Raw genomic sequence first — 19624 nt, forward strand, 5'->3', positions numbered from 1 at the left:
TAACCAAAATTAAAGTAAGCAATGAGAAGAACCAGAAAAAACAAAGTGAGGGAAGTTGTGTGGAACCATTTGAGGAGAGCTCTCTGAAGAAGCAGCTTTGAAATCAGGCCTTATAGGAGGTGGCAGTCAGCTCTTATTGGCTGGTATCTATGCATACTGGGAATTGAAGAATGATTCCTATGTTTTTTTTTTTGTTTTTTTTTTTTTACTCTTAAGGCATTTATTTATTAAAATTTTTCTGCCAAAATTTCACATTAGTCTTTACATTTTCTCTCCCGAGGTCACCACCTCAGCATATTTATTACACAGAAACGCCTCCTCCAGCACTCAGTGTTAACCAGCGTCCACACGGTGAGCCCATGGCCAGCCTCTGTTCCCTGGGTGAACCAACTAGATGTTAATACTGCTCTGCTACAAGGTAAAAGCTCCTAACTCAAACTTATTGGAAAAGGAGTGAAACTTCTGCAAAGTGCACTTTAAGAAGAGGTACGTTTTGCTTATGGAAAGAAACCAGTGAGTCCTCTAAGAATAAAAGGGAGTATTTTACAGTTAAGCACATGATTTGGAGTGAAAAATCCCGATGCTGCTCTGCTGGTCCACGCTCTTAATACTCTTCTTGATCCTCTTGGGGGCCCCCTTCATCAGGGATCACAAAGCCTTCATCCGTGGCATACAGAATATCCACAATCCTCTGTAGTACTGGATTGTTCTCCCCCTCGTTCTCCTGGCAAATTAGCTCAATGTTCCTGAGCTTCCCGAAGTAGAAATCTCTCTCTTTCTCCAAATCTTCAACAATGAGTTTCAATACGTTGACCTGCTGCATTAATTCGGCTGCTTCATCATCCCCATTGCCCACACCAGGGTTCTTCCGCACCACTCCTGGTCCAGCCTTAGGCGTTGCAGTAGTTCTGTGTGTTGCAATGGGCCTCTGCGGGGCTGCACTGCTAGAGCTGAGAGGTTTCTTTGGTTTGTTCAGAGCAGGAGCAACAAGAGAGGGTGCCACAGCAGTCTCTTGACCTTGTCTGGCCGCGACAGGGTCATAGTCTTTCCCATCGTAGTTTGCATCAAAGAACTTCTTGAACCATTGAACAAATTCAAAATTGTCCTGAAACTTTCCTTTTACTAATTTGTCCACAGGAATTATTTTGTCAACACCCATTCTCTTAAAACCTGCTTGTAGTATTTTGAAGTTCTGAATATATTCATGTTCTAGCTTAGCTTGAAATTTCACTTTCTTCAAGGCAATGGAGCCAGGAAACAGCATGTCCATAAACTGACAATATGCAGCCCCTGAGCACAGCTGTTCAATCTTCGTCAGATTCAGCTGCAGAGACTCATTGATCCATGCCAGCATGTCATGTCGACTCAGATTGTCACTGGTGACTGATGTTGAATATACATTCACTGCCATCTTCGGCTCAGCGGAACCGCTCCTCCACCACCCGTGTGACCGGCTCCGGGCTCTGGTTCCGTCTTCGTCTCGTTCGTTCAAACCACCCGACCCCCATTCCTATGTTTTATTTGAGGTTTTGAATGGCTTAATACTTTCTGAAATTTCTTTCTTTTATTTTTAAGAGCCTCAGGCTCTATTGATTGATCTGGCTGGGAGGAGACTCTTACTTTTTGTTTTGCTTCTGAGTCACACACAGCAGTGCTCAGGGGTTACTCCTGGGGCTCTGTGCTCAGAAATAATACTTAGTGATACTCAGGGAACCATATGAGATGCTAGGGATCAAACCTGTTTGCCACATGCAAGAAAAGTATCTTTCCAACTGTAAAATCTCTTCAGCCCCTACTCTTTCACTTTTAAATGGTAAACCTAAAATTCAAAGTTGCCTGTGGTCACAAATACATGGTAAAATTATTATTGGAATCAGGTTTTTCATGTTCCAAGGTTTATGTTTATTGTACATTATTCTATAATCAAAAGTAGTAACTTCAGTTTAAATGGAAAGGGATAGAAATAGGGAAGAGACTTGTATATCTGAATGTATAAAAAAATAGAATCATGGGAACAATAAATCACAGGTTTTACATAATAAAAATAAGTTAAATAAAAACCCAGCAGGATGCTGCTTTTCAGGAAACATGATGTGGCCAGTTTAGGTCTGCCAAATTTGAGTTGTTTAAACTAATCCTTGTGAATTTTTTTTTTTTTTTATCTTTTTTTTTTTTACAAACCCTTGTGTCGAGGGCTGACTTTCAATAGATCGCAGCGAGGGAGCTGCTCTGCTACGTACGAAACCCTGACTTCCTTGTGAATTTTTACTTACAAATTTATTTCCCCTCATACTGCTGAGCATTCAATTCAGTAAATGTTCCACATAGCTCAGACCACTGAGCCTTTCCATGGATTACTTAAATTATAAACATGAGCTTGGGAATGAGAAATTCATCTTGTTATCTGAAATGCTCATATATACAAAAATAGTCAAGAATGCTAGGAATCGTGATAAGCTGAGAGCTTTTGTTAATTAAGGGAGTGCTTTGATAAGTCATTGATGAAGTGGTTATTCCTGAGGAATAACATCATCAGAGATGATGGAGTGAAAGGGAAATGAAGTACACATTGGGAAGAAAACAGAAAAGATTAATTAGAGATATAAAATACATGACAGTGTCAACAACACAGAGAAGCATTTCAGCCGGAAGGCAACAAGACCCTGGCTGAAGTTGGAAGGTCTGAGTATGCACTCAGCTCCCAACACTGCAGCCTGATTTCTGGTCACATTTATGTACTACAAGAGCAGGAGGATGGGTATCGATAAGGTTCAACAGTTTCAGTCAGTCCCTGTGGGGATGCTGGTGACATGGCAGATGGCAAGGGTTCAGCCAAAGGACAGACAGGAAAGGAACAGTGATGGAGCAGCCTGTGAGGGCACCAGAGAGCAAGTTGCTAGCAAGGGTGTCAACGATGAGGTGGACAGCAGGGCTCGCTTTACAGGAGAGGCTGGTGAGCCACCTGTGACAGGAAGACTAGTGGGAAAGGCAGAAGAGAAAAGTTTAAAAAAATCATATGGATATCAAGGGTTGGTACAGAAACCAGAAATCATGAGAAAGGCCCAAGAGCAAATATGTGTGGTTGAAATTAAAATCTATTATGACTGCTATGTCAGTTTGGACACAGGCCAGTGACTCCTAGAGCTGTATGTATACTGCAGGACTCTGGGAGAACAGGGTGATGCCTATGAGGCTGTATGGTTTGTTCATGGTAGTGGAAAGATGAAGTAAAGTAAAAATAAAGCTAAGTGGGAGATTCAAGTATACCTATGGCAGAGGACCCTTATACATGAGGATCTTAGACTGCTCCCTAGAAGTGCAGAAACAGATGATAATACAGCCAGTGAAAGACAGTAACAAGCACCAGAAGTGAGGGCCAGGGGCATGCTCAGAGCACAGTGTATTTATGCATTATTTCATACAACTTAAATCAGGTGTTCATATCTGAATGTGCTGTAGCTACTCAGACAGCCCACTGTTTTTCATGCTGAATAAATTACCTTTTCTTCCATCTCATAATACACTCCAAATATTGGGCTGGCAGAATAGACTTTGTGAAGTGAATTGATTTCCTTCACTGACTCTTGTAGTTTTTCCACAGGATCTATTTTAAAGCCAAGGACGTAGCCTCCACTCTTAAAAAAACAAAAAGACAGTCTGAAGAAGCAAGCCTGTAACTGGCGTTTTTAGTAAACTAAACTAAAGCTTTAGTTGTTCTTATTTCAGATAATACAGATTTCACATGATTTAACTAGTTATTTCAAAATTTAAAAATAAATAGCAGGGGCTGAAGCCATAGTACAGCAGGTAGGGCATTTGCTTTGTACATGGTTGACCCAGGTTCAATCCCCAGCATCAGATATGGTTCTCTGAGCCTGCCAGGAGTAATTTCTGAGTGCAGAGCCAGGAGTAACCCCTGAGCACTGCTGGGTGTGGCCCAAAAACCAAATTAAATAATAAAAAAAAAAAAAAAACAACAACAGCGGACCTAAATTTTTCCAGGGGTAGGTCTGAAAAAAAAAAGATTATTTTTCGTTTGTTTTGTTTTTGGGCCACACCCAGCAGTTCTCAGGGGTTATTCCTGGTTCTGCACTCAGAAATTATTTCTGACAGGGTTGGGGACCTACATGAGATGTCAGGATCAAACCTGGGTTGGCTGTGTGCAAGGCAAACACCCTACCTGCTATGCTGTGCTCTTGCCCCAAGAAATAGATTATAAACATCAGAGGAAGCAAGGGATACCCTCTTCAAACCTATGATTCTCTCTCTTTGAAGAACGAGGGGGAAATTCTGACCATAAATTTCTACAGATTTTTGTAGAGGAGTGTTAAAAACTCAAATAGCATAATATAAAAGTTAAGAGTATATACTTTAGGGGCCCAGAGAGATAGCACAGCAGTGTTTGCCTTGCAAGCAGCAGTCCCAGGACCAAAGGTGGTTGGTTCAAATCCCGGTGTCCCATATGGTCCCCCGTGCCTGCCAGGAGCTATTTCTGAGCAGACAGCCAGGAGTAACCCTGAGCACCGCCAGGTGTGTTCCCAAAAACCAAAAAAAAAAAAAAAAAAAAAAAAAAAGTATATACTTTGTATTAAAAACAACTGCCTTTGGGATCAAATTCTAGTTTTATAAGTAATTTCTAGATGATACCAGAAAACTAACTTTTTTTAGTCTTTCTAAGCCCTGATATTCCAATCAATCATTTAGGTAATTAACATGTTATATTACATTAAATTATATATGACACTTGGTACGGTTTCTAGAATTTTATAAGCTCTTACTAAATGGCAACATTGGTCTATAGGCCTAGGTAAAAAGTGAGTAGACACTGATGTTTAAACTTAGAAGTGGGGCCCAGAGAGATAGCACAGCGGTAAGGCATTTGCCTTGCATGGAAAAGGACGGTGGTTCGAATCCTGGCATCACATATGGTCCCCCGCGACTGCCAGGGGCAATTTCTGAGCGTGGAGCCAGGAGTAACCCCTGAGCGTTGCTGGGTGTGAACCAAAAACCAAAAAAAAAAAAAAAAAAAGTAAAAAACAACTAAACTTAGAAGTGTTTGTATATGTATTTACTTACACTAACAACTATCATGACACTGGTAGTGAATGAGATAAATAGAATGCCTGTCTCAAAGACAGGCAGGGGGTGGGGAGGAAGTAGATGAAGGGCATTGGTGGTGGGAATGTTGCACTGGTGAAGGGGGTATTCTTTTTTATAATTGAAGCTCAACTACAAACATGTTTGTAATCATGGTGCTAAAATAAAGATATTATTAAAATATTTTAAAACCTTTGAGTTTGGGTGGAAATATATTTACTCAATATGAATGCATTTTGAGGGTATGGCATTGTATAATTAGATACAATGTAATTTGTATATAGAACCTCAGGGGGTGTCTGCATATCGGTTTTCTCATAGACATTCTTGTGAATCAATCAGACTTGGAATCAAGCCTCAAGCTGAATACTTCTGAGTCTTGAGACTATAGGCAGGATTCCCAACTTCTCTAACACCTTAGTTTCCTTTATAGTAGAAAAAATAGTAACTATCTCATATGCTGTGTGAAGTGAGAACATGCATGATAAGTACGGTAAGTTGTGTTTTTTAATTAAAGGATTAGAGATAGTAGAGGAGATAAGATTCTTGCCTTGCATGTGGCTGACCCTAGTCAGCACCCTGGTACCACATATGCAAACACTGGCAAGGACTACTGCTAAGTATAGATCCAGGAGTAGCCATAGTGGCCCCAGCCCTTCTCTCCTGCAACTCACCCAGAAATATAAAGCAGATGTCCTTATAGGGACCTGGGCTCAATCAAAATCAACAAGGTTGGTATAACTGGATGAAACATGATTAGTGCTAAACAGTTCACTACTATGCAGTTTGTTTTATTCAAGAAAACAACAGCGGGGGGGGGGGGGCGGGGGAGGGAGAGATACCATGAAGATAAAGCATTTCCTTGCATGCAGGAGGACAGTGGTTCAAATCCCGGCATCCCATATGGTCCCCTGAGCCTGCCAGGAGCAACTTCTGAGTGTAGAGCAGGAGTAACCCCTGAATGCTGCCAGTTGTGACAGCCCCCACCCCCCAAAAAAGAAAACAATAGCAGGGAATGGAACGATAGCACAGCAGGTAGAGTATTTACCTTGCATATGGCCAACTCGGGGCCAATCCGGGTTCGATCCCAGGCATCTCATATGGTCTCCTGAGTCTGCCAGGAGTGATTTCTGAGTGCAGACCCATGAGCACCACTGGGTGGGGCCCAAAACCACCCCTCCAAAAAAAGCCAAAACAAAACAAAACAAAAATGATGGCAAATTTTAGTTTTAATTTTTTGGCTACACCTGGTGATGCTAAGGGCTTACTTGTGGTTTTGTGTTAAATTTCACTCCTGGGAGAGTTTTTTTTAGATTGTCATTATTATTATTATTATTATTATTATTATTATTATTTTGTTTTTTCGGGCCACACCCATTTGGTGCTCAGGGTTACTCCTGGCTAAGCACTCAGAAATTGCCCCTGGCTTGGGGGGACCATATGGGATGCCGGGGGATCGAACCGCGGTCCTTCCTTGGCTAGTGCTTGCAAGGCAGACACCTTATCTCTAGCGCCACCTCGCCGGCCCCATGTCTTTATTATTTTTAAGTTGCAATATACATGGTTTAATTCAAACAACAAAAAAACATTCAATCAAGTGAAAAGTAAAAACTGAACAATAAACAAAACACTCCAAAACCAAAATATTTTCCATTGAAAACATGTTATGATGAATACAAGGTGTCATTACTACCTTACTGCAATATTTTTATGTGTGACTAGCCTACATATCCCATGTTTTCTGTAATCGTGCAGATGTGAAGTTTAAATGATTAAAGGAAGTTGAAATGATTAAATACATGGACAGTCTGCTTACTGTAGAGAATCATTTCACAAGACAACCAAACTCTGTTTAGAGAACAAAATTATTTAAAAATTCTCCAAGTATTTATATTCATTTTAGAATCTCTGAACCTTAAGTTGTTCCTCCTGGACAATGCCAATCTCCAAAAGAAACTGGCACATTTTCTTTCCTTGGTCACCCTGAGGTTGAATGACTTTTCCATACATCAGATGTTTAATCACAGTATTGTTATAGGCAAATTTCTTCTTAAAATTTGAAATGTAGTTCAAGTTGGTCACATGCAAGGCAAATGCCTTAACTATTTCTCCAACTCTCACTTCAAATTATTTTCTTTTTTTTTTTTTTTTTTTTTCTTTTTTGGTTTTTGGGCCACACCCGGCGGTGCTCAGGGGTTACTCCTGGCTGTCTGCTCAGAAATAGCTCCTGGCAGGCACGGGGGACCATATGGGACACCGGGATTCAAACCAACCATCTTTGGTCCTGGATCGGCTGCTTGCAAGGCAAACGCCACTGTGCTATCTCTCCGGGCCCTAATTATTTTATTTTTTAATTACATAGTTGACTAACTGATAATAATACATTTTTAGGGAGACCTCAAACTATTTTTTTTTATTTTTTCACTTCAAATTCTTGATTTCAAATTGTAGCTTTTTTTTGGTTTGTTTGTTTTGGGTCACACCTAGCAGCGCTCAGGGATTACTCCTGGCTCTACACTCAGAAATTGCTTCTGGCAGGCTTGGGGGACCATAAGGGATGCTGGGATTCAAACCGCCATTCTTCTGCATGCAAGGCAAATGCCTTATCTCCATACTATTTCTCTGGCCCCTGTAATTATATTCTTCAGTATAAACTTGTTATTATAAATTAAACTTTAAAATATATTAAATATTAAAAAATACATAAAGTATCTTACCTGCTGAGAGCTTTCTATGACAAGAGCTAAGCCAAACTTTGAATCTCTAATCTTTATTGACCGCTAGATATAAAATGAAAAAAAACAAAAAAAACAAAAAACAGGTTTTTAGCATTTGTCAGTAGTAAATCCTTAATACAAGGTTTTTTTCTTTTTTCAGGTTATTATTTTCCTAATCTAAGAAGAAAAATTCTCCTTTTTTTCCCATTACATTCCCACAGAGATCAAGCCAATGAAAAATTTCATGCGGGGAAACGAAAGTTGTTTTTTGTTTTTGTTTTTTGGGTGACACCCAGCAGTGCTCAGGGATTACTCCTGGCTCTATGCTCAGAAATCATTCCTGGCAGGCTTGGGGGACCATATGGGATGCGGGGATTAGAGCCACCATCCTTCTACATGCAAGGCAAATGCACTACCTCCATGCTATCTCTCTGGCCCCAGAAACAGAAGTTTAAATTAGAAAGCAATACAAAGCCTGGGGCTGGAGCGATAGCATGGAGGTAAGGCATTTGCCTTGCGTGCAAAAGATCAGTGGTTCAAATCCTGGCATCCCATATGGTCCCCCGAGCCAGACAGGAGCAATCTCTGAGCATAGAACCAGGAGTAACCCGAGTGCTGCTGGGTGTGACCCAAAAACAAACAAACAAAAAAGAACAAAACAACAACAATAACAAAAAAGAAAGCAATACAAAGCTACATTTGTGAAATATGTTAAAATAAATCTCTAGCTCAATATGCCCCACTTCCAGAGTCAACGATTCAGAATATTTTATTTTTAATTTTAATCATTTAAAATCCCCAGCCCCTTTCGTTGGAGACACTATACCATAGGTTATCAGAATCACTTTGGCACATTTGTGGTAAGATCTCCCACTTGCCCTACACAGTTTCAAGCCACTGATGCATATTTGGGTTCTTCTTACTGGGGATCACAAACAGGACTGTCTTATTACTTTAGGGCAGGAGTCTCAAACTCAATTTACCTGGGGGCCGCAGGAGGCAAAGTCGGGGTGAGGCAGGGCTGCATAAGGGATTTCGCTTACCGAATATTTGCAATAAAAATCGCATTAGTAAGAAAAAAAATCACCAAAAATCGCATTAAACATTTGCATACCCCGAACGGAACTGCTCGGGATATGCGAATGTTTAATGTGATTTTTTTCTTACTAATGCGATTTTTATTGCGATTATTCGATAAGCGAATAATCACAGTGCGGGCCGCAAGTTTGAGACCCCTGCTTTAGGGTATATGAGCCTTGGGGCTTAAACTCATAACCTTACACTTGCCAGGCAAGCCCCTTAAGTCACTGAGTTAATTCTGATTGGTTGGTTTATGGGCAACTAGTGATGCTCAGGGGTTTACTCCTGACAAACTCAGGGTTCATATGGGGTGCTGGGGATCAAACCTGGGTTGGCTGCATGCAAGGGAAGTGTCCTACATGCTCTCTAGCTCCAATGCTGAATATTTTAAACCAAAGGTTAGCAATTAAAATTTTATTTCCTTGCTGGGCATCACAGATAGTGCAGCTCTAGGTATGACCTTGGTCTTACTGATGGCCTAGAAATTAAGCTCTTGGCCTCACACTTACTTTGAGTGCTTTAAACTACCAAACTATTTTCTACATTCTTTTTTCCAAACAGCAGAGCTGTCAGGATTGTCTTAGCACAAGCAGGAAACTCAGGTTTGAACTTGTTGCCTCATATTTGCCATGAAGGTGCTTTAACTCACTAAGTTATTTTCATGTTCCTAGGATAACAATCTTTTAGTTATGGAGAGGCAGTGTTTTTTGTGGTTCCCAAGGGTTGATTATTATTATTATTATTATTATTATTATTATTATTATTATTATTTGTTTTGTTTTTGGGCCACACCCGGCGGTGCTCAGGGGTTACCCTGGCTATCTGCTCAGAAATAGCTCCTGGCAGGACCATATGGGATGCCGGGATTCGAACCAACCACCTTAGGTTCTGGATCGGCTGCTTGCAAGGCAAACACCCCTGTGCTATCTCTCCGGCCCCAGGGTTGATTAATTTTTAAGTCTCACATGCCTCTTATTTCTTAAAACAGGTGGGTAGCTAGATTCTCTAAGGACTGCTATTCTATTTATTTAAAAAATATTATGGACATTAATAAAGGGGTATAAAGGGAGACTATGATGGGTCAAATGTGAATATTAACATTATCAGGCACTAAGGGAGGGGAGTGATCAGGGGGCTTTGAAGCAGTGGTGGAGAGGTTTGGAAACACCAATAGAGGGCTGGTGTAGCATCACTGGAACTGTAAAACAAAAATGGCTATAGTACCAAAAACTAGGATAGCTCAATAAAAACATGTTGATTAAAAAATTCATAGGTAAACGGGATATGAGAGTAAAACCAGTGATTTGGGAGAAGATGAAAAGGATTGAATCACAAAGGCAGGTAGGACGTGTGGGAGGTAACACTCAAGAAGTACTGACTGGAGGGGTTACTAAGAACCACATAACATCAAACATAAAGACCAGTGACCAAAAGTCTAAGAAGAGAAATTTGAAGTAGATCCTGGCATATTTTACCTCCCAACAGATGGGCAATGGAACTTGGGAGAAAAAGTTAGAGATGAAAACAGACAGAGACACTATTGGAGGTGGCAGGGTAAAGATAACAGTGTTATGAAAATCAGGAATTTCACACTCCACCAGTACACAGTTCTGTAAAGAACCATAACACACGAATACCTTCACTGTAAACAAGTTTATACTCAGTTGACTAAGGGTAGCACAGGCTGCTAAAATAGAAACTGGCAATAAGATGTGAGTATCTAAATGAGTGAGGTCAGGGACTGTGGCTGAGGCTCTACAGCTGAAGTTAGAATATGACTGTTGCAGTGAGACTGGGAAGATATCAGATTGCAAGTTATTTGGGTCAGGTGGAATTCATTCCAGGGACGATGTTTGGCAACTATATTTTTAAATAACAAGAAGTCCTAACTGAGGCCAGAGGAAGAGAGTAGGGTATACAGTGCTTGTATTGAACAAAGATGATCCTAATTCAATCACTAGCACCACATATGGTTCCTCGAGCACTGCCAGGAGTGACCCCTAAGCACAGAGTTGAAAGCTAGCCCTGAGTACCATCAGGCGTGATCTCCCACAAAACAAGCAAAAATCCTATCTGAACTATGCTTTCTACAGAAAGCACAAAACTGTTTACTACTTAGTAATTATTTAGCACAATAAAGATTGGTTGGTATATACAAATATAAGTAATGCATATAAAATGGAAACAAAAATACAATTGACCAATGCAGATTCTGTCATATCTTCATATCCATATTATAAATTGCTATATTTCTTTAGGTAAATAGAAATAATTTCTTCCTATGAGGTTCTATAGTAATACTGCTTTTCTTCACCAGAGTGAAATTTCTTAAAAATACACACTATATACTGTACATAAATATTTTTTCCCTTTTGGGGATATGGGGTAACACCCAGCAATGCTCATAAGTCACTTCTGGCACTCAAGAATAAAACCTGGGGGCCGGGCGGTGGCGCTGGAGGTAAGGTGCCTGCCTTACCTGCGCTAGCCTAGGAGACGGACCGCGGTTCGATCCCCCGGCGTCCCATATGGTCCCCCAAGCCAGGAGCGACTTCTGAGCGCATAGCCAGGAGTAACTCCTGAGCGTTACCGGGTGTGGCCCAAAAACCAAAAAAAAAAAAAAAAAAAAAAAAAAGAATAAAACCTGGTGGTGTTTGAGGATCATATGTGATGTGGGATCAAACCCAGGTTGGTCACATGCCAGGTAAGAGCCATAACCCCTGTCATGGCTCTCTGGTCTCTGGTTCATAATTTTCAAGATAGTTTTTCTAGAAATGAGCATGGAGTAGATACTAAATATGAGAAATCAGTCAAATTGGAAAGTTTGGCTTGTAAATATTTTGCAAAGAATTATATTCTTACTCCAAGAAGTCACCTCAAGAAATGACATTTTCTGGTTCTGGAGAGATTGTATAGCAGGTACCTTGCATGAGACTGACCTGGGTTTGATCCCTAGCATCCCATATGGTTCCCTGAGCACTACCAAGTATGATTCCTGAGCTCAGAGACAGGAGTAATCTTTTAGTACCACCAGGTGAAAAGCACAAAATCGACATTTTCTAAATACCATATTATATTTATGCATTAAGTATTTATTAAACTGCTTAGTCATCAGTATACTTATAACCTATTGTAAGGACAATTAATATTTATAACCTGCCAAATTTTTCATGCACTATTTAATTTTTGATTGGGCCACACCTGGCAGTGCTAGGACTTATTCCTGGTTCTATACTCAGAAATCACTTCTGGTGACTCTCAGGGGACCAGCCCTATACACTGTGCTATCTCTCCTCCAGCCCTTCATAAACTACTTTAATTTAGAGTCCTGTAAGTAGTTTCTTTTTTTGAGGGGTGGGGTGGGGCCACACCTGGGATGCTCAGGATTTACTCTTGGCTATGCACTCAGAAACTGCTTCTGGCTCGGGGGGACCATATGGGGCACTGGGGATCAAACTCAGGTCTGTCCTGGGTCAGCCATGTGCAAGGCAAAGGCCCTACCTCTGCACTATCACTCCGGCTCAGGGGTTACTCCTGGCTATGCACTCAGAAATCATTCCTGGCAGGCGTAGGAGACCATATAGGATGCTGGGATTGAACTTGGGTCAGCTACGTGCAAAGCAAACACCTTACTCGCTGTACTATCATTCTGGTTTGAGTCCATTATTTGTTTAATTTAATTACATATTTTATTCATAACAGTAGCAGTAATTAAATTTTTTTCTCCACCTTTCTTTCTTTCTTTTTTTTTTTTTTTGTGGTTTTTGGGTCACACCCGGCAGTGCTCAGGGGTTATTTCTGGCTCCAGGCTCAGAAATTGCTCCTGGCAGGCACAGGGGACCATATGGGGCGCCGATATTCGAACTGATGACCTCCTGCATGAAAGGCAAACGCCTTACCTCCATGCTATCTCTCCGGCCCCTCTCCACCCTTCTTTTTTTTTTTTTTTTTTTTTTTTTTTTTTTTTTTTTTTTGGTTTTTGGGTCACACCTGGCAGTGCTCAGGGGTTATTCCTGGCTCCAGGCTCAGAAATTGCTCCTGGCAGGCACAGGGGACCATATGGGGCGCCGGGATTCGAACCGATGACCTCCTGCATGAAAGGCAAACGCCTTACCTCCATGCTATCTCTCCGGCCCCACTCTCCACCCTTCTTAACAACTATTTTATCTTCCAAAACAAACTGCCCCAGTTACAGTTCTTTTTGAGAGTATGTATGTGGACTTTTTTTTTGTTGTTGTTCTGTTTTTAGGCCACACCTGGTGGCACTCTTGGCTCTGCACTCAGAAATCATTCCTGGGACTTCCCAATCCCCTGCGTGAGGCTGCTAAGGAAGACCCCAGGGAACTTAATCCCATCAAAGTGCACTGGCCAGGTAGGCGGTCCCAGCCCACAAGGTGGTACCAGACTCCTCCCGGGTGCTTTTAGAAAGCCTCTGCATTCCTTTATCCTTGGCTTCCTGATCCTCTGTGTGAGACTGCCAAGGAAGTAACTAGAGAACTTAATTCCATCAAGATTCAGTGCTGGCAGGCAGCAGGTATCTCCTAGCCCATGAGCCCCACCACAATACACAGTAAAAGCCATACTACAAGCATGTCAATGGGAAAACAAGGCACCTCAAGAAATGGTCCTTGAGCACAGACCCAAAGGTAATCTCAGAGCACCAGCAGATGTGGCCCCAAAATAATAACAACAAAATAAATGGGTTATTAAATGACAAACAATGAACAGGGGATCCAAGAGCCAAGCTAGTCCAGTGGACAGGGCACTTGCCTTGCTCATGGATGACTAGGATCCCTGGCATCCCATATGGTTCCCTGAGCACCAGCAGGATTAATTTCTGAGTGAGTCAGGAGTATCTCCTGAGCATCACCTAAGAAACCATGGCTAGTTCTACATCTGACTAGGTGGTCCTGGACAAACCAACCTCTCCAAGCCCTGTGTTTCTCATGATCAACATAAATAGTAGCAATCATTTTTTTTTTGTGCTTGCTCATAAATTGTCACAGATTAAATGAGGCAAGGCAGGTAAGAGTGCACAAGAATGAGTACTCAGAAAGACTTCCATAAACTAAAGCATTATTACCTCACAAACAGTTATTGATTGGCTTATTATTATTGGCTTATTATTGGTTATCTGGAATAACCTCTGCAACTTGCAGAGGATAATAAAAGTATCATAAGAGGAAAATTCATAAAAATGGTCATTTTCACTTATTCCTGCCATTGTGTTGTGACCTACAATGAAGAAGCCAAAGCAAGTCTTAACTATTGACTAATGGAGGAATGATTTTCTTTTATCTTTGAGATCCAACATGTAACAATATCTTAGGTTCTAATCTTAGGGACTGGAGCAATGGTGCCTAATCTGAAGCATTAATTGTAATTAAGATCTAGAAGTTTCAAAATCTCAGAGATGGGTCTTTAGTTAAAAAAAAAGGGGGGGGGGTCGGGTGGTGGTGCTAGAGGTAAGATGCCTGCCTTGCCTGCGCTAGCCTTGGACGAACCGCAGTTTGATCCCCTGGTGTCCCATATGGTCCCCCAAGCCAGAAGCAACTTCTGAACGCATAGCCAGGAGTAACCCCTGAGCATTACCGGGTGTGGCCCAAAATCCAAAAAAAAAAAAAAAAAAGAAAGAAAGAAATCGTTCCTGACAGGCTCAGGGAACCATATGGGATGCTGAGAATCAAATCTAGGTTGGCTGTGTACAAAGCAAACACTCTACCTGCTATACTTTGGCTCTATCCCATACAACTTGAACAATCTCAAATGAACTTAAGTTAAAACCTTATCTCAAAAGTTATCTGAATTCCTCATACTAAACCTGGAGTGTGAATTTAGCTAGCATTACATACTATATAATGAATACAATGAAAGCAGTTCATTCCAAGAGATTATAAATGCATTCTGGCTTTAAAAGGTTTTGAGCAGAAAGTGGAAGAGAATCAAGATAAAATGAAGTGTGTGGATCAGTATATCAAGGCCACACCAAGCAACTACCTCAAGAAACGATTTTGACACATTATAGAATTAAATCTAAGAATCTAATATCTTACTTTGTTTGATAATTATTATACTGTTTAGATTTCACTGTATTTCTTTTGAAATCAAAGTGATATAAAATGGAGAGATAGCACAGCGGTAGGGCATTTGCTTTGAATGCAGCCAACCAGGGCAGACATGGGTTGGATCCGCTGGGAGTGGCCCCAAAACAAACCAAAACCAAAAAAAAAAAAAAAAAAAATCAAAATGATAGTAATGCTGTTTCCCTGGAATGGAAATATAGTTAGATCATTTTTATACTGAAAGGGTAAATAACCTACATTTAAAAAGCAGGGTCTCAGCGAAGTTGCTGTCACTTACAATGAAGGAAATTGGGGCTGGAGTAATAGTACAGTGGATAGGGCATTTGCCTTGCACATGGCCGAAACAGGTTCTATCCCCAGCATCCCACGTAGTTCCCTGAATCTGCTAGGAGTGAGTGCAGGGGCAGGAGTAACCTGAGTACAGCCATGTATATGCCTGCCTGCCAAAAAAAAGGGGGAACTCATCTAACCCCCAAAGTACTTTTAACTGATTAGTAGAAATTATTTATCCTACTTTAAAGTACAGAAACCAAGATTTAGGACTTACAATTTGTAGATATGGTAGACTGACATTAAAATTGTCATTCATATTTGCATGCCACACAATTCTCACATTGGTAATAAAAAATGTTCCCAAATTTCCCTGTGGAAGAGAATAAGGAGAGACACATCAACAACAACTATTTACTTGAATGCTTATGATTTTTGTTTTGTTTTGGGGTCACACCTGGTGGCGCTCTAGGGTTACTCCTGGCTCTATACTCAGAAATTGCTCCTTGCAGGCTCAGGGATGCCAGGATTCGAACCACCCTCCCTCCTGGATTGGCTGCATGCAAGGCAAACAAACACCCCACAGCTATGCTATCTCTCCAGCCCATTAAATGCTTATTCTTTACTGCTAAACACAGAATTGTGGTTACTATGGCAACAGAAAATATATAAGTATTATGGAACATTAATGGCTTTAGTCCACAGTTGGTAAAGCACAGATTCAGAAGTTAGACCTAATCAATACAACCTGATACTTGCTAGTTGTTTGCCTAGGGACAAATTTTTTTGTGGTGTATTGTGTCAAATGATAAGTGGAAATCTGAGTAAATAACATGGAAATAAAGCACTTAACACAGAGTGAGCATCCCACCAGTGTTAGAATTTCTATTAACTCAAATCAGGGATAATCAGGATAAAAAAGTTGTACTATACCAAACACATTTGATTATTTCATCATTTCACAAGAGATACTTTACCACACTTCCTTATTAACTAAGGATTAAAACTATTCTTTAAAAAAGTAAAGACACGGGGCCGGGAAGGTGGCGCTAGAGGTAAGGTGTCTGCCTTGCAAGCACTAGCGTAGGACGGACCGCGGTTCTATCCCCGGAGTCCCATATGGTCCCCCCAAGCCAGGAGCCATTTCTGAGCCAGGAGTAACCCCTGAGCATCAAACGGGTGTGGCCCAAAAAACAAAAACAAAAACAAAAAAGTAAAGACAGGGGCCGAAAAAAAGGGGGGGGAGGGGAGTCTAGTCTCCACAGAGGTGTGAGGACCAGGCTCCACTCCCCGCCACAGGACCCCTGCTCCCTATCACCACCCCCCTTCCCTCCATCCCCACCCTATATCCCCCCCAAAAAAAAGACAGGGGCCGGAGAAATAGCATGGAGGTAGGACGTTAGCCTTGCATGCAGAAGGACAGTGGTTTGAATCCCAACATCCCATATGGTCCCCTGAACCTACCAGGAGCAATTTCTGAGCATAGAGCCAGGAGTAACTCCTGAGCGCTGCTGGGTGAGACCCAAAAACCAAAAATAAAAAAAATAAATAAAAATAAAAAAGCAAAGACAAAACACTATTCTTTAAGGGACCCAAAATGGTATATCTATTCTCCGGTGGATACTTTGCTAAGTGGTATAAAAGTCTTGAGGCCAGGGGCCGAAGAGATAGCATAGAGGTAAGGCATTTGCCTTGCATGCAGACGGTTGGTGGCTTGAATCCCGGCATCCTATATGGTCCCCCAAGCCTGCCAGGAGCGATTTCTGAGCATAGAGCCAGGAGTAACCCCTGAGCGCTGCCGGGTGTGACCCCAAGACCTCACACATGGTTTACCTCTGCTCTACCACTGAACCATTTTCCTGGCCCTTGTTTTGAAGCTTAAGAGTTAATATTTTATTATCAACCTCATAATATAAAGAACAATCCACTGGGTATATATAGTAGGGAGAATAGAGGAAATGGAGGAGAGATAGATAATTGGTAGAGGCAGATAATTTTAATATTGTGTTAATTGGTGTGGAAGACTTTTTATTTTTTTGGTTTTTGATTTTTGGGTTACACCTGGCAGCTTTCGAGTCACTTCTGACTCCATGCTCAGAAATCACTCCTGGCATTTGCCTTGCATGCAGAAGAATGGTGGTTCGAATCCTGGCATCCTTCTGCATGCAATTCAAACACCCTACCTCCACGCTATCTCTCTAGCCTCAAGACTTTTCCTTCCTTCCTTCCTTCCTTCCTTCCTTCCTTCCTTCCTTCCTTCCTTCCTTCCTTCCTTCCTTCCTTCCTTCCTTCCTTCCTTCCTTCTTCCTTCCTTCTCTCTTTCTTTCTCTCCTTCCTTCTCTTCCTTTTCTTTCTTTCTTTCTTTCTTTCTTTCTTTCTTTCTTTCTTCTTTCTTTCTTTCTTTCTTTCTTTCTTCTTTCTTTCTTTCTTTCTTTCTTCTTTCTTCTTTTTCTTTCTTTCTTTTTCCTTCTTTCTTCTTTCTTTCTCTCCTTTCTCTTTCTCTTTCTTTCTTTCTTTCTTTCTTTCTTTCTTCTCCTTCTCTCTCTCTTCTCTTCTTTCTTTCTTCTTTCTTTTCTTTTTTCTTTCTTCTTTCTTCTTCTCTTCTTTTCTTCTTTCTTTCTTTCTTCTTTCTCTTTCTCTTTTCTTTCTTCTCTTTCTTTCTTTCCTTTCTCTTCTTTCTTTCTTTCTTTCTTCTTCTTTCTTCTCTTCTTCCTTCCTCCCTTCCTTCCCCTTTCTTCCTTCCTTTTCTCCCTTTCCTCCCTTCCTTTCCTTCCCTCCTTTCATTCCCTTCCCTCCCTTCCTTTCCCTCCCTTCCTTTCCCTCCCTCCCTCCCTCCCTCCCTCCCTCCCTCCCTCCTCCCTCCTCCCTCCCTCCCTCCCTCCCTCCTTCCTTCCTTCCTTCCTTCCTTCCTTCCTTCCTTCCTTCCTTCCTTCCTTCCTTCCTTCCTTCCTTCCTTCCTTCCTTCCAAGAGTGAGCTATACTCATATCTTTCACAGTAGTATTTTAGGTACATATTAACATTGAATCAGGGGAATACCCATCACCAAATTTGTCCTCCCCACATCCCAGTTCCCTTTCTGCAACCCATATCCCCCACCGGGCTGCTAGAGTAGGTGGTCCCCTCTTTGTCTAGCTTACTATTAGTGATCATATATCTGTTTGGTCCTGGTACCCTCCCTTGTTTCTCCCTCTATTTAAGAGGCAAAGCTAGATAAATCGAGTTATGTGGTTTTGTTTGAAGGAAATAAAAGCAATAGAATGAGGTACAAAATAAGGGGGAAAAAAAGGAAGCCAAATATGCTAAAAATGGGCAGTGTCCTTCCAGAGGCTTTCAACCTCAGTTTGAGAGATGACATGAAAAAGGTAATTGAAACACCACAACAATACAGAAAGAGATATCAATTTAAATATCCAGTGAGCACTACAGCAATAAAGACAAGCACCACAAAATAGTTTCGGTTTGGAAATCAAATCATGCCGGAGTGCAAAAAGAAAAAGATAAAAAACTTTATTTTTTTTCTAAACCTTTAAGAAACCGGGAGGGAGATAAGGGATTTCTGCTTGGGAACAGGGATGAAGGGAGGACAACACTGGTGGTAGAAAGGCCCTCATTTATTGTCACTGTGTACCTTAAATATCACTGTGTGGGCCCGGAGAGATAGCACAGCGATGTTTGCCTTGTAAGCAACCGATCCAGAACCTAAGGTGGTTGGTTCGAATCCTGGTGTCCCATATGGTCACCCGTGCCTGCCAGGAGCTATTTCTGAGCAGACAGCCAGGAGTAACCCCTGAGCACTGCCGGGTGTGACCCAAAAACCAAAAAAAAAAAGAAAAAAGAAAATATCACTGTGTAAGATTTGTAAAAAAGAAATGAAAAATGCCTCTAATAATGTAAGCCATTATGATAAAGAAAATTGTGTTTTAATCAGAAATGTTCTTTGACTTACATGTATTATTATATTAATTATATTATATGTTATGTTATGTTACTATATTATGTTATGTTAGTTCACCTCAATATGTTAATCAATTTTGTCTCTTGAATAAATTTTTACAATAAAAAAATACTTTCTGCAAAAAAAATTGTTTTTTTAAAAGAAAAGGGATAGAAAACATTATGAACATGTCTTAGAAAAGTAAAAATAGGGGCCGGGCGGTGGCGCTGGAGGTAAGGTGCCTGCCTTACCTGCACTAGCCTAGGAGACGGACCGTGGTTCGATCCCCCGGCGTCCCATATGGTCACCCAAGCCAGGAGCGACTTCTGAGTGCATAGCCAGGAGTAACCCCTGAGCGTTACCGGGTGTGGCCCAAAAACCAAAAAAAAAAAAAAAAAAAAAAAAAGAAAAGTAAAAATAGGGCCGGCGCGGTGGCACTAGA

The 19624-nt window shown here is 41.2% G+C and overlaps 2 protein-coding genes across 2 annotated transcripts in view; both read right to left on the minus strand.

Annotated features, from left to right (window-relative positions):
* The window catches only part of BBS5 (Bardet-Biedl syndrome 5), a 38796-nt gene that overhangs the window by 2437 nt on the left and 16735 nt on the right, over positions 1–19624 (minus strand). Inside the window, exons 7-9 of the mRNA XM_049773479.1 lie at positions 15525–15620; positions 7815–7877; positions 3501–3635 (exon numbers count right to left, since the gene is read on the minus strand). Of these exons, the coding sequence (XP_049629436.1) occupies positions 3501–3635; positions 7815–7877; positions 15525–15620 (294 nt within the window). The remainder of the gene's footprint in view (positions 1–3500; positions 3636–7814; positions 7878–15524; positions 15621–19624) is intronic.
* LOC126009126 (microtubule-associated protein RP/EB family member 1-like) lies at positions 183–1488 on the minus strand. The gene has a single exon (XM_049773498.1). It carries the CDS (start codon positions 1409–1411, stop codon positions 605–607), a length of 807 nt encoding a protein of 268 aa, XP_049629455.1. The 5' UTR covers positions 1412–1488; the 3' UTR covers positions 183–604.

Source organism: Suncus etruscus, chromosome 5 (assembly GCF_024139225.1).
Source record: "Suncus etruscus isolate mSunEtr1 chromosome 5, mSunEtr1.pri.cur, whole genome shotgun sequence".
Lineage (NCBI taxonomy): Eukaryota > Metazoa > Chordata > Mammalia > Eulipotyphla > Soricidae > Suncus > Suncus etruscus.